General features: G+C 35.4%; 1 protein-coding gene across 1 annotated transcript in view; it reads right to left on the reverse strand.

The window, feature by feature from the left end:
* The window catches only part of LOC107160721 (broad substrate specificity ATP-binding cassette transporter ABCG2-like), a 127,627-nt gene that overhangs the window by 64,010 nt on the left and 47,521 nt on the right, over positions 1–16,096 (reverse strand). The window contains exon 2 of the mRNA XM_015507356.2: positions 3,479–3,704. Coding sequence (XP_015362842.1) covers positions 3,479–3,704 — 226 coding nt within the window. The remainder of the gene's footprint in view (positions 1–3,478; positions 3,705–16,096) is intronic.

Consider the following 16,096-nt stretch of genomic DNA (forward strand, 5'->3'; position numbering starts at 1 on the left):
CTTTTTGATAGATGCTTCTCTTTCAGATTTATCTCCAGTAGTCTGATAGGGCATCATTTGTTTGACACATTCTTAGAAAACCAGTAAGGAGTCTTATCAAGTACAAATGTCTTACTATTGTCCAGTTAATGCACTGAAATACCATCCTAGGGAATGTTCCCCTTTTAATTTCCATTAATGATAGAACAATAAAATTGGGTCCCAAGATGTGAGATAATTGATATGTGCTTCAGTCCATTGTTAGTTGAGGAGATTCTCTTCTTTGTTATTATTTGCTCTTATCCTCAAGAAACCTAACAGAACAAATACAAGTAAAGGAATGACACTGCTAAAGTCAGAGATTTTTTAATAAAAACAAAGATGAGATCAGTCTTTTCTGGAAGGAAACCAAAACTTATTCTATAAGTTCTTAATAATAAAAATATGCAGAACTAGGAGAAAAATATTGCTAATGTCCAAATATGTCAGGATATATTTGAAAAAAATCAGTGATCAGTTCTCACATGTTGGTGAGGGCAAACTGGGTCTTATTTACTTCTTAAATCATTGTTTATATCAGAGAGTACACCTTCATATAGCCCATCTATGTCTAACATGGCTTGCTCTATATCAAGGATTAGGTCTTCATCTTCTTTTTTTAAAATATTTATTCTTAAGTTTTAGGTAGACACAATATTTTCATTTTCAATTTATGTGGTGCTGAGGATCAAACCCAGTGCCTGGTGCATGCTAGGCGAGCACTCTAACACTGAGCCACAACACCAGCCCTTAAGTATTTATCTTCTTGTAGTGAAAGTATTGATTCCAATTCAAAGAGACAGCAAGATCTGGTATTGAAGGTTCTTTGGAAGGAGATGCATCTGCTCCAATCTGCTCTGTTCTATCATTTCATTTTTCACAAGGAAATTGTTGTTCTTGTGAAATAGATTGTAAGAGCTCTTCAGCTATTCTTATTAACTGGGCTACACAGTCAACAAGTCCACCAGCTATATAGTATAGGAATTGTCCCAGACTCCATTCTCTTCTTAACAGATAAAATGTTACTAAAAACTGTAGCAAATGGATTCTTAATGACAATGGATCCTGTGGGGCTAGCAATAGTTCTTTCATTAGTTTAAAGGAGAAATGAGGATCTTGATATGATTGATCTTGATATGGTATCTTGATATGATTCTGATGGTGGTCAAGTATTGAATGAAGTCAGTGGTACCACAGGACATTTTGATGTTGTTGATGAACATCAAAAAATGAACAACAAAATGTATTTGTTGTACTCTTGTTTGTACTAGTAATGAACTGCTGATAATAGCAATCACCAGACAGATTGTCACAGGCAAGATTAAACAAAACAAAACAAAACAAAACAAAAAAAAAACAGCAAAACAGATCCTTGAGAAGACAGGAATTCTGAATTTGTCCACACCAATTTTGCATCTTCTTGTTTTCTTCAGAGAAATGTGTAACAGCCACAGCCAAGGTAAATACTACCCCAGGTAGTACAGACCACTTACAACCTTGATATTCATCTTCAGTTGTGCCATAACTGATAGATACTGTTTCTTCCTAGTCCAGGGTAGAGGAGGACTCATCTTCACCCTTCAATTCTTCTAGTTCTCAAAATGGACTAAAGGAAGAAGGGTTTGTAGATGTTTCCTGCCTGTGTCTTAAAAGGAAACTCACAATTCAAGTTTGCTAATCTAAGTCTTTTAAGATGTAAATTTTCTACCTGGCCTCAGTTTAGAAATGCAAATTTAAGACCTAACAGACTTATTTCAATATCAGGTAAAAAATACAGCTTTTAAAACTATTCTAAATTTAAGTCTATATGTTTATATGCTTATACATAGTCAGTTTGCAAGATACTAAATTGATTTATATTGACAAATGCCTTTCACATGAATTTAGTAAATCTGTGATAAGTAAATTAAACTTGTTTATAAGAATGCCTTTAAAATCTAGTAACTTGTGTTTATGGCTTGCTAACCAATTAGAATGTATGTCTACATATCTGAGGAATATTGTTCACTGTTTTCTATACAACAACCTCTTAGGAACTCTTTGGTGCAGAAATAACTCAAAAATATTAACTATGCTTGCAATCCATGAGTAATCTAAATATAGTTGTTAAAATTAGTATATTAAATGAGAGGTGTTTTGAATTCTTAAAACTGTATCTTTTAAAATAATTTTATTTTTATAAGGGAACATAAATCCAGAACTAAAATCTTAAGCTTTCCACATCTCAGAAATGTTCTACTTTCTTTCAAAATTATGTAATGCTTACATGTATAGATGACATTCATGGTTTGTCTAAAATATTAATTGTTTAATAGATCTGAAAATTCATGAGTGAGCCTATACTTTTGCTTGTTCAAGGCCTAAGTTAAGTCAAGGAAATAACTAATGGTGTAAAAGTCTTTTAACCTGTTCATATTTTCTACTTCTGGTTTCTGGAATGACATAATAAGATATTATGAGCTAAAAATTACAGTTTTTGTTGTGGTGGTTCATTAAACACAAATCCTAGTACTATTTTCAAAAAATTAAATATTGGTCTGTCTATACCTTCATTCAGTAACCTAAATGCTATATAATAATTTCTACATTTTTATCATAAATACTAACTGTACTTTCAAAACTTAAATTTTCTGAACAAACTACCCACATAATATTTTTCTTATCACAAGGAACTTCGCTTTCTTTTAAAAGGTTAAATGGATTTTGTGCTATGTTGATATCGAATCTAATATACTTAAGTTCTAGAGGAATTTAAAGCAACTTTAAAAAGGCATTTACGCTTGGAATCCAACTGCTCTTAACAAAGTTTACAAACAAACTGATTTAAATAACAAAGATTTTATATTTTATCAAACAATATCTTATATTTTCTGCAGATTTTATTATATTTTTAATTGCTTAGAAGAAAATTAGGTACTACAAGAAGTTAGGATTTATTCAAATCTTAATTTGTTCTAATCTAAAGACTCCTCTCTCTCTCTCTTTTTTTTTTTTGGTTTGTAACACTAGTTAAATATGTTTTACTGATAAAATGCTCTAAAATTTTAAAAATCTGACATTTTGAGTATAATGCTGTTAATTATGATAGTTGTCTTATATTCTGGAGGTAACTAAGTTGTTTTGCTATGTTGCAAAGTTCTTTAAGTAGTAATGGTAGTGAGTAGCTTCTATAGAAATTCTCCTTTCTCATTTATTTTCTACTTCAAAAACTAATTGACACAACAATTGCTTAAACATATAGTACAACCATTTTTACAATTTGCCAGTTGCTTTCAAAGTTAAACTTATACTTGAATGATCCAATCATTTCAGTCCAAGTTTAGCCAAAGGAAATGAAAGAATGAATTAATACATCTTTTCAAATACTTGAACATAAATGTCTGTGGCAGCTTATTGGTGATAGGTAAAACCTATGAAATTCATTTAATAAAGTAGTATTTTGAAAAGTTAATGCACCTACTTGATATTTGTTAGTATTTCTCTCTGAAACGTTTCTTGGCGGCAAAGTAGAAAGTTGCTCTTCACTTCTTCTTGATGATAGCAGATGTTATGAATACTTAACACGGTCCCTTGGGTGAATAAATTTGGGTCAACGGATACCATCTTAGGGACACCACTGGTATTTCTTTGTGACTCTGGGATAAAAATCTGGTAATGGCTGAAAGACCTTTGGAGTTTCTGCCTTTCTGTAGAGGGAAAAGTAATAGTAAGTTGACAGTCTAGATAAATGAGTTTATAAGCACTACAAAAAAACTACATACTACTACTTTTATGTTTCTTTTGTTTTTGTTACTGGGGATTGAACCCAGAGTTGCTTTACCACTTAACTACATGCCCAGCACTTTAAAATTTCTTTTTAAAAATTTTCAGGCAGATCTTGCCAAGTTGTTGAGGCTAAACTTAAACTTGTAAAGTCCCCCCCCACCTCACTACCAGGATTTGCATTTACAGGCATGTATCACTGACCTCAGATATCAAAAGTTCATTTTAAACTGCACTGCAGTGAGTAGATTACTTTCCAATGAATAGCCACATTACCACGATAAGAACAACCATAGAATCTATAATGGGAGAAAGACAACTTTGAATGCTTGCACTCCAACTAGATGTGAAATGAATTTCTAATAAGTTAATAGTGAAAATATGAAAATTACTCAAAACTCATGAAACATGAAAAAGATAAGAGTCTTGTTTGGCTTGAAAAACCATATAACAATACAACCTAAGTTCTGGAACATCCCACATGATCATACTTATATCTCCTTTTTAAATTGATTGATCATATTTCAGAGTTTATAACATTATTTGTTTATTTACCTGTTTATTATATTTTATAGTTTATAACATTATTATTACCAAAGGGGTTTACTAAACAGTCAGGGACAGGAGAAACTTCTCTGAATTTATAGTTCTAGACTTCATATCTCTAATTGTTATTACATTTAATCAGCTAAGAAGGTATTACAGTTTGGATAGAATATGTCCCATACAGACCATGTGCTAAAGGCTTAATCATCAGTCTATGGTGCCATTGGAGGTAAAAACTTTTGGAGATTGGACCTGATTGGATAAGGAGGATCAATAGGGATAAATTCTAGATAGATACAACTTGCCCCTAGTTCCTTCTCTATTCTTTCCTGGATTCCATGAACTAAAAACTTTTCATCCTCCATGCCCTTTCATTGTGATGTTAATGTGCAGTATGCCTTTTAATATCCCTGGAAGCAACGGAGTGAGCCGACCATAGAATGAAATCTCTGAAACCATGAGCCATAATAAACTTTTCCTCCTTTAAGTTAGTTTTCTCAATTATTTTGTAACAGTGATGGAAAGTTGATTAAAACAAAAAAATTCCAAATTGTTTACAAAAAATTAATAATTTCCTAGTGGACAAGAATATTAAAGTTTAAGAAGGTTTAAAATTAAGTATTAAAATGATTAAGTAAATCAAACCAATAGTGAAACAGCTCAAGGCTTTAAGGCAGATACTGCACATTAAGTTTATAAATGTTTTAAATGTTTCACTGAACAGTTTATGAAACAACCCTGAAACAGTTTTAATTAGAGTAAGAACTTAAGGTGAGCTGAGCTTGTAAAAGAGTTTTGAAATGTTAACTGCAATAAACCTAGTTTTCATTTTTAAAAACCAAAGTCATCCATGAAGAGAAAGTTCTTCTTTCTCTCAGCTTATGGTGGACTAGCTGCTCCAAACTAATCATTCTCCTGAGAACAATAGAAAAGTAGACCAAACAACAGGGGCCAGCAGTCAAAGCAACCAGAGCTTGAGGAACCAAAATCCTGGAAATGAGGAAAAAGCACTGGAGCAAACACAGCACCCGCTCTTTCTTCACCAGGCATTTGAACACATAAACTATGCATGTGTGAGGCAATATAGGACCATCAGGTAGAAGGAAACTTTTAGAGAGGTCTTCCAGAAACCACTGTTATTTCAAGCATTTTAGCAGACTATCAGCCAGGAAGACAAAATTAGAAGTTGTGAGCCAGCAAAGATAAGGAGCCCTGAAATTCCTAGGTTTTGAGATCCCAGATGTCCTGGGAATATAGGCAAACCAAAATAGACCAGCCTCTGCTCTAAGAAAGTGATCTGCTCAGAATTTACAAAAAGAATGTAAAATATACTCTCAAAGGTGATATCATCAACTTAAATTATCAATAAAAAATTACCAGGCATGCCAGAAAACAAAACCTAAAATTCCAAAAGTGAGAGCATGGAAGTAGACTCATAGGTAATCCAGACTGGAGTTATCAAACATTGACATTGAAACACCCGATGAATATATTTAATTAAATAAACTTAAAAGTAGATAATCACTAAATAATAATAATCTTTAAAAATAAAATTTAAGAATTAAAGGTGATACACAATAGAGTGATGCACACCTGTAGTTCCAGCTACACAAAAGGCCAAAGCACATTGGTAATGAGTTTGAGGCCAGCTTGGAAAAAAATAGCAAGACCAATTTCTTATAAGACAAATAAGGAGACTGGGGATGTAACTCTGTAGTTAAAACATATGCTCAAAGCCATAGGTTTATTCACCCTGAGTTTACCTAGCTCCATTTTGTGTCTCTTTGACTCTACTTCCTCCTTAGCTGTTTTTCTATGAGCCACTTTTTTTTTTCAACTAGATACCTTGGATTCCAGGAACAAAAAGCCTGATTGATAAGTATCTTTATCACAAAGAACCAAAATTGCTCCCCTGAAAGCCCACCTAAAAATATTAAGGACCTCTTTAAAAATTTCTAATTTTATGGACCGTGTTATGAGATTCACAGAGCATATCAGCCCATGTAGATGCTGCCCACTACATGGGAATAGTTATTTTGCAACAAAACCAAGTCTGCCCCACAAGAGGAAAAGTCATCTCATGATAGATGCTAAGTCACCCCCTACAATCAATGACAGGCCTTCCCAGAGCTTCACAGAATGATCTGAGATCATGGCCAACTGCATCATGGCCTGATCAGGATGATTTTACTCTGTGCAACCCCCTTTCCCAGTCATACAAACCCACCAAGACATTGCCTTTGGTCCTCTTTTATATAAAATCTTCAAGTTGCTGGCAATATCTTTAAGACAGAGCTTTGGTTACTATACCACTATATGTGTTTGTCCTGGCATGGCCACACTGATTAAAATACCTTTCCTACCCTTCAAACTGCTCTGCTTTTTCGCATATTACAAAGGGTGACCCACATTGGTCTGTCTAGACCTCTGGAGCTGGACCCTGTGTCCTAGGACTCTTGTAACACTGGCTCCAGGTCAGGCCTTCAAAGGTACTTTAGCTTTCGTTTTCAGCATGAGATGATTAACTGTAGGATGTTGGGATAGAGAAAATAACTAACAAACCCAAAATAAAACAAAAACAGGTTACCAGGAAATGCCTAGGGACTGAGGGGGAAAAAATAGGGCCTCTTTAAAAATTTCTAATCTTATGGGCCCTGTCACATCTTTTTTGGGGAGAGGGTCTGTGTACATTATCCTCTCCTCTGCTCTTGTTGTATTCTAACAAATGAAACCACACTTTAACTTTATTGAAAATTGAAACATAGGTACACTAAAATGGGTTGGAAATCATAATCTATATCTTATATATATTATTATGGTAACTAAAATTAATAAATATTATGATTATATCCTTACTATCATTGTTTGGCTGAACTATATAATTATATGTTATATGCTTACTTAAGTTTTTTAGATGTTATACATCTGGGATGATGGGATAAAATGGTTTAAAGTATCTATTGATGTTAATGCCAAGTCATTACAATTCTCACAAGGAATTAGAGGCCTCAAGTTACTGTTAGATGATTGCTTCATATAAATAAACAGGAAAAAGACTGTAAAACTTGGATTTTAAATTATGAAAATAAGTGCATTCACTGAGGTGCTGTAGGCTCCCACATCATTTTAGAAGGGCTCTGGAATGTGAGGTAGGCTAGACAGTCATAAGCAGGTGGGCAGGTGAAGGGCAATGAAGAGCACCAACAAACCGAAAGAATATTAGACATATGCACTAGAAAAAATCCAGGAGTCATAGGACTAAAAACACAGGCAACTTTATCAAAGTAGAAAAGACTGGAAAATAGAAACCAGAAGGTCCTCTGTTCCCAAACTATAAATAATTATAAGCCTGAAGGGAACTGTCACTTCAAGGCCATGTCACAGCTACCTCTTATCACCAGGTCAGCACCAAAACCATTTTGCAGCCACCCCTTTTGACTAGGTCATCATGACCCTCACATAGAGAATTCACTGAGGGCTACACAAAGGGGAAATAATTTAAGGGGGTATGAGAGAACAGAACAAGAACAAAAGGATCCAAAATCATTGAAAATTCTTACTCTATAAAGGCTACATCATCCTCCCTCAGAGTAGGTTTCTTCAGTGCTTATCCTCAATGTCTGTATTGTCACTTTTTCTGATAAATTCTTGTTACCCTGTGTAATTCATCTGAAATCCTTCTTGTGGAATCACAAGATATGGTGGTTGAAGACCCCTGAGGTCACTTTACTTTGTGAGTGGGTCTCTGCTGGGGAAAATGACAAGATTTTGGATAGAAAGGAAGGGACTCTATCATGAAATCTCTGCATGCTCAATGAGAAGCTTGACATCTTTTAATCAGGAAAGGTTCAAAAGAACATACTAGTTGCTGTGTGGAGGATACTGGAGAAAGGGGGAGCAAGTCTGGAGATATGGGCTCATTAGCAGACTACTGGAAAACAGGGCAGAAATGCTAGTATTAGAGTGGTGGCCCTTGGTAGTGGTAAAAAGGATGTCAAGTTCAAGGGCTCAGAGGGATGAACTTTCACTGAAAACAGACAAGAATGAACAAGATTCTCCTGGATGGCAATCCTCCCCGTCTACTTTTGATTTTTGTTATGAAATAATATGTTGCCCTTAGGTTCCCTTAAATTCTGTTTTAGGATAGGAAAACTCTTTTTCTCTCTCCCCTTTGAATTCTCCATCTGAAGTCCTGGAAATTAAACTGAGTGTAGGCTGCATGCAGTGTAGCTCAGTGTTAGAGTACAGGCTTAACAGGCCCTGGGCGAAATAAACAAGCAAACAAGGAAAAAATAAGAACAAATGTGATAGATTAACAGAAGAAAAAATTTCTCCTGTAATTATGCACAGGAATTTCACAGTGATTTGGTAAGGGTCATCTTGTTAGACAAGGAATTCTCTCCTGAGTGAAGAGCTGTCTTGGAGAGTTAACCTTAGAAATGGCAACTTCCTTCATATAATGTAAGCATCCTTTGGAAAAGGTTATTTGTACTGTATTTGTAGATAAAGAGAGATAAGAGTTCTACCAGTGTCTACAGCTCTCACCTGCCTTACATCAAAAATAATCCAAATACCAAAGAGAGATAGATACTTTGGGGAGGCATTCTCTGGCACTCTTCACTGCAGACTCACTTTTGAGAGAGCATCAAAATACAAACTATTTTTAGAGCTGCATCAATGAACTTACACTATCACATACAGTTTTGAAATTTAATATCTTCATGGCTCCACCATTTTCAGAATCCATATGAAAAACCTTTGTCAGTAACCTCCCATTCTTTGAAAGAGATGTTTGGAAATGCTTGTAGTTTATCATGTTGAACTTTAGCTTTCAGATAGAGACAGAAATAAAATTAGGCCAGAGAGATCAGCAAAGGCCATAAAGGCTGAGTATGCCTGTTCAGGAGCGGAACCTTAACCCTGGAAGCCTGGAGGGCTCTGGATAACAAGGTTCCTTCCCCACCCTCTCCTCTCACAATATGGACATCCTGATCCTTCCTGAACTGACACGGAACTCAGGAGAGCCAGTAGGGGATCTTGGAAATTAATGTCTCATTACCAAAGAAGAAAACGTATGCTTTGGTAGAGCATTCAATCCACACAGTTTAGCCTAATATTTATTGGTGTTGTATAGTAGTCACATATATTAGAAATGTGATAATGGCAAAGAGTAAACAGAAAAATTCCCCCTCTGTCAATGGAACTGTATATTTCAAAATGGTAGAAGAAAAGATGTTAAATATTTTTAACCAAAAACATTATAAATGTTTGAGGAAACAAATCATGTTTAACCTGATTTAAACATTGTACATGTGGACAAGTATTAAAATGTCATATGGTAACCAACTAGTATAACTTTTAAGTTTGTGTGTATTAATTAAAAATAAAAATCATATAAATTTTAAAAAATAAAAAATAAAATTTCAACTAAAACCATAGGAAAGAAGGAAAGTGAAATAGAAACCCCAGTGCCAACAACAGGCTCCAAGAACCACCAATCTCTTTCCTGTCCCTTTCATTTTTCAAATCAATCTGAATCCTCTCTTTAATGGATGCAAATGAACATAAAATTCCATATGACTATTCTATTTTCTTTTTATATTCTCACAAGACTTTTGCCCACATTAGTTTTAATCTGTGATAGAAAACCAAAACCCAGACTTTAGAAAATATTTAGTCAAATTATAGTTAATGTAACTAACACTAAATTAAAATTACTGTGTGTTTCATCCCTACTGTTTTAATGTTATCTACAACTTGGTCAGCAGTTTTACAGAGCACACTGAAATATTCCTTTCCTAAAGCTGCTTATAAAATGGTCCTAATCTATGGTACATTATATGGAGTTAGAGTTCCTCCTGTCTTTTAAATTTACTAAACATGTAACCTGATGAGAATAGCTTAGCCTCTCCAAACTTGTTTCTTACCAGTAAAGTCAATTCAGTATTTACTAATATTACATTATATTGCATGCACTCGAGATACATTAATGAACACAATATATCCCAGCCATCAGTGAGGTTAACTGTGAAAAAATGTCAACCAAGAAAACAAGAAAAGAAGACAGATGGTCAGGGAAGGGCTGTCCGGTGAAGCCATTGAGCAGTCATCTGAGAGTAGCCACCTGGAGCAACAGTGCAAGTCCAAGTGTTATACTAAGGAATAGTAAAGAGGCCAGACAACCTTGAGAATGAGGAGGAGAAGAGGATAGGAGATGAGGTCAGCAGAAGGACAGCTCAGGCTGAGCCTACCACTGACCACAATAAGGACTTTAGCTTTGACTTCAAATGAGATTGAGAGGCACCAGAAATTTCTGTTTGAAGGAATGTCATATTCTTACCATGTTTAAAGACTCACTCTTACTTTGATCAGGGGTAGGGATGCATCAATAGACCAAATAAACTAAGTAATAATATGTACTACCTGAGAAGCCTTACCATACATTTTACCCCAGTGCAACACCAAACATATAACTATATGTTTGGGCTTTCATAGTTCATTCATGAACTATAAAAGCAAACAAAGAGCAAGGTTTCTCAGACATACCCTTAGGACTATAGCACTCTCTCCTGTCCCACAAGATGGAGGTGGATGTGGGGAATGCAGGAAACTCCATCAGGAGGAGAACCTCATTCCCACAGCAAGAGCCCAACCCAATAAAGGCTTTATATGGGTTCTTCTTTATTGGGGAGGAAGCAGAGGTTGCTGGAGATTATACATGTTACAACATGTTTCACATGATGATGTCAAAATTAGTGGATAGAAATTGAAGGACAAACATATATTTGCATAACCCAAGTTTATCAGGGTATCATTTTAATCTATATTTTTAGTTGTAGATTGACATAATATATTTTTTTTATTTTTTATGTGGTGCTGAGAATCCAACTCAGTGCCTCACGTATGCTAAACAACTGCTCTACTATTGAGCCACAACCCCAGCCCCGTATCAGGGTATCTCTCTCTCTCTCTCTCTCTGTTACTGAGGATTGAACTCAGCAGTACTTGACCACTGAGCCACATCCCCAGCCCAATTTTAAATTTTATTTAGAGACAGGGTCTCACTGAGTTGCTTAGCACCTCATTTTTGCTAAGGCTTGCTTTGAACTCACGATCCTCCTGCCTCAGCTTCCCAAACTGCTGAGATTACAGGTGTGTGCCATGGTGCCTGGCCTGGGTATCTCTCAAAGGAATAATGATAACTCTTTGAGATACTGTCAAACATCAGCTTCACCAAGATTAACATCATGAATAATAAGATACATCAACATCACACACTCCTGATATGATTCACTATGATTTACTTCTTTGGTATTGACCCCCAAAACAAAACCTTAATCAAATCATGAGAAACCATCAAACAAATAAAAATGGGATGCATTCTACAAATTAACTGACCACATTAGTGTTAAGGTCATGAGAAAAATAAGGCTGATGATTTGTCACAAATTGAAGGAAACTAGATATATAGAAGTTAATTGCAATATGAGAACCTGAACTAAAACCTGGACACAAAAAAGATAGTGAAAAGACAAGAAAATTTAAATAAATTCTGTAACCACTAGCATTAAATTCTAATTAATAGTATTGATTTAGTCAGTTAATTAATAGTATTTTAGAATAGGTCAATGTTAATTTACTAGTTTTGAAAATTGTACTATAGTTGCACAGGATGTTACCCTGTACTGATTTTTGCTACATTTCAGTAAGTCAAAATACTTACTGAAATAAAAATAAATAAATACACAAACTTTTTCAATGTTTTTAATAGAAATATGTCAGATTTAGCATGCTTTTTTTGTTCTTCAATTTTTTATAATCAAAATCTATAAAATCCAATGAAACCTGGATCCCAGAAAGCACATTTTTTTAAAGAATAACATATCAAACATAGCTCTTCCAGGTTACTGTGGTGTATTTGTTTAGCTGAAATTAAAATGATATGATGCTCAATAAACAAAGGGATTTCTCTGTCACTCTGAGAGAAGAGTTAGTGCAGGAAGTTTATAGTCTTGTAAACTTTCAGAAGTGTTTGCTTCTCTTCCCTTTTAGGTAGAAAGTGTTTGGAAAGGGCAGCAATTGCTTTTTGTTGAAAAATTCAAGCCACTTGAATTATCTCTGGGCATAAACCAATTATCAATGTTAGGCATATATTGCTAATATGATTAGTAGGGGAGCCTCTGATTTCACAGCTGATGTTCTGTGAAGCACATTCTGAAGCACACCTTCCTGGGTGAAGTCTTACCTCTGTGTATGTAATCAACACATAATGACTGAATTGTAGCTCCAGGGGAATAAGATGAGCTTCCACATCTACAAATATGGAACAGACATAACTATCTGGAAAGCCTTCTTGGCTTTCTTATTTTATTTCATTCATTGGTTCATTTTGGCAGCTCCTACTTTATTGAAGCTCTGAGTGATTCTGGGAATTCTAATTTCCTCATCTATAAAATAGGACTAAAACACTTACTTAAAAGCTTAGTGTGAGTATGAGAATGGCTGAAAAAATTCTTGCACACAGTAAGAATTCAAATGCATATTAGCCTCTTCAAAGACACTAAAGATTTTTTTCCAATTAATGGGATAGTTGAGACAAAGTGAAATATTTTCTTCTTCTTTCTGTGTATTCTCCTGTCCCCTTCTGACTTTTCCATCCCTTTTCCTTTTCACTCTAGGTTACAAGAAAGCAGAAGAAACTGACCTCCTGAATGAGTTAGGCTAAGTTTGTATATGTATTTAGTAGAATCTTTTTGTACTAATGGCGATGAACCCAGGGCTTCGTGCATACTAGGCAAGCATTCTACCACTGAGCCTCATTCTCAGCCTTTTTATATTGAGGCAAATCTCAATAACTTACCCGATCTGGCTTTGTCTTGTAACTTTCCTACCTCAGTCTTCTGAGTAGCTGGGATGACAAGTGTGCATTATGACAACCAGCTAATCTTTTTTCTTCCTTTGTAAGTCACTTGCCTCCATTGGTTTCATGGGAGATACAAAGGATTGCAACTTTCTAGGCACTTCCCTCTCACCCTTCCCATTATGTAGATTAATTTCCAAATGCAATCTTGGTCTAACAACTCATTTCTTGCCAGTCCCTGCCCTAAGTATAACAAGGTCTTTCCAGTCAGAAATACAAGGGATTAAGCTAGTGATCAACAAAGTGCAGGAACTCATTAAGCAGGATCTTTGACCTAACAAAATTTCCTTCACTCTTCCTCTGAAAATAAACTTATTCATTGAAATCAGGATAAGAGCAGAAAGTGGAGTAGAAAATTTGCTCTGTCCATAACCATCACCCCAATTTTAACAGCTGTACACTTCTACCTGCCAAAATAATGCTGTTGATCTCTATAAATGAGACAACTATGTAGCTCAAAATTAGATATTCACCACCCTTCTCAGCCTACCAGTGAATGGGGAATAACTGCTCAATTATGGGTCCTAATGAGAGAGGTTGACGGAATGTGCTGCTTGCACAATTCTGAATATATTACTAACCACAGTGTTGTACACTTTAAGTAGATGAGCTGTATGATACATGAATTTTACATCAACAAACCATATTGAAAACAAAATAACCATGAAGCCAAAATCATCTACACTGTCAACCTGTGTTTCATATCTTGAAGTGAGCTAAGCATCAATAAAATTTTTAAAGAACAAATTTTAGTTTCTTGTAGGAATACACACACACACACACACACACACACATATATATAGTGTTTCCTAAGGGAATTCCTACATAATGGCCAGAACCTGGAACAAGGATGCCTGATAAACATCTGTTAATAAGAATCTGTATGTTTTTGATTTTCACATTTCTACAATTATGTGAGAAAATGCTTAGAGGCAACCTTACAGATATGTATATATATATATATATATATATATATATATATATATATATATAAAATCTAATTTTTGGCATTATAGTTTTCTGTATTGCTTGAATTTTTTCAATATTTTTCATGTGCATTGTAATAACTCAGTTAATTTTTTTAAAGTTAATTGTTAAAACTCATCTATCCACAGAAAAAATACAAAAAAGAGCCCAATGCTTCTTTAGCAAACCGCCCAATGTTGTAGACAAACATTATGTCCTTGGAATAAGAAAAAGACAATATAGTGGTCAATACATTCAAAATATTAATGTCAATAAACTTCTCTACTTGTAGCAACTCCCATGGTCAGTAAGATTTTATCCATAACATATCAACTACTTATCTTTACACATTTGGAGACAACTGCCACATTTACCTTAACAAACCCACCCACAAAACACTACAAGAACTGAAATCAATTGCATTACCACCTCATTTTATGAAAAACCACTATGAATTGCCAGTTTGTATTTCATACTCATTTTCAAGTGAAACTGCCAGAGGCTTCAGATGTAACAAGGACTTAGACCCTTCACTTGTGCTTGCAAATGTACAATGGACAACTCAAAACAGGATGAAAACTTTCTCTGGACCAGTCCCTAGGATTCTGGGAACAACAGATCTGATCAATAAACCTCTCCTGATGAGAAAAAAGTACCCTAGCAGACAAGAGCACTTATTCCAGACAAGGACAGTCTAACAAATCTTCAATAATGATCAGCCAGATGGTTCAAATACTGATCAACCAGACCGCAGTTTAATCAAGACAAGTGAACTATGCATAACTTGTCTATAATCTAGGAGCTCACGTCAGTACTCCTGAAGACAGGACCAGAAATGCTAGTCCCCTTTGTATTCTTATATAGCTATGCTAACTAAAGTTCCTTTCCTGCTTTTAACTATTGCTCTTTCTATTTGGTTTCTGGAGCAGATGACCATGTTATAAGCAACAAGGCCTGCTTTACATCTGAGGCAGCTATGAGGCCCCTTTTCACCCCAATTCTTGCAAATACACCAGAACAATTTCAAATATTTTGCTCAGAGTAACAGGTATGAGTTTATTAGAAGGGGTAGGGGAAGAGAAAAGGAGAGAGTAGGTCCTCTCAGAGATTACAAGGACAATGTGATCCCCCCTGCCCTATTTAACTGGAAGTCTCAGGGAAGTTTCCAAAGAGTCCTGCCCAGGTCCACCTTCTGACTTTTGACTGACAGCATAGGAACTGAATGTACCACCTGGAGGAGAAACTGGCATAGTGCTCATGGAGCTGGAGTTTAAGCAAATTGAGTCCCTGGTTTTTGCATGAATTTTCTGCTTAATAGGCTTATTGCTCTTTATTAGCCATTAAGCAAGTTTTCTTTGTGAGGATGTTGGTTGCCACAGCAATTGGGTTGGTAATACGGAGGATACAGATCAACAGGTAGGGTATAACCTGATCTTTAAAAAAATTAGTTTTCTTTGGGGGAAAATTATGGCTATGGAGGTTTTTAACATTTTTCAAGTCCCTATCTTCCAGGTGTTTGCCTATCAGACAAGGCTCCCCATGGTTTTTATTCATTCTACATTTTACTCTCTCCTACTCAGGACTCTGGCTTTGGTACCATAAACTCAGTCATCTCTTCTGAGAAGTGTGCTGTTTTCCAACAAAATGTGCACACAATACCCATCTACCTTTTCTGCCACACAAATGTCCTCCTCACTCAGCTTAATGGAGGTTCAGGTGAACAAGGGCTCCAGTATTAAGATGCATGTGCCCAGAGGTAGAGTGTTAATATTCCTCAACATAAAGGTTGAGAGGAGTCAGCCCAAATAGTCCTGAAGCAACAGCTTCCACTTAGTAATGACCTCAAACATCTGTGCTGTGGAATGCATGAAGAGCTTTCCAAAA

This window comes from Marmota marmota, unplaced genomic scaffold, assembly GCF_001458135.2.
Source record: "Marmota marmota marmota unplaced genomic scaffold, marMar, whole genome shotgun sequence".
NCBI lineage: Eukaryota > Metazoa > Chordata > Mammalia > Rodentia > Sciuridae > Marmota > Marmota marmota.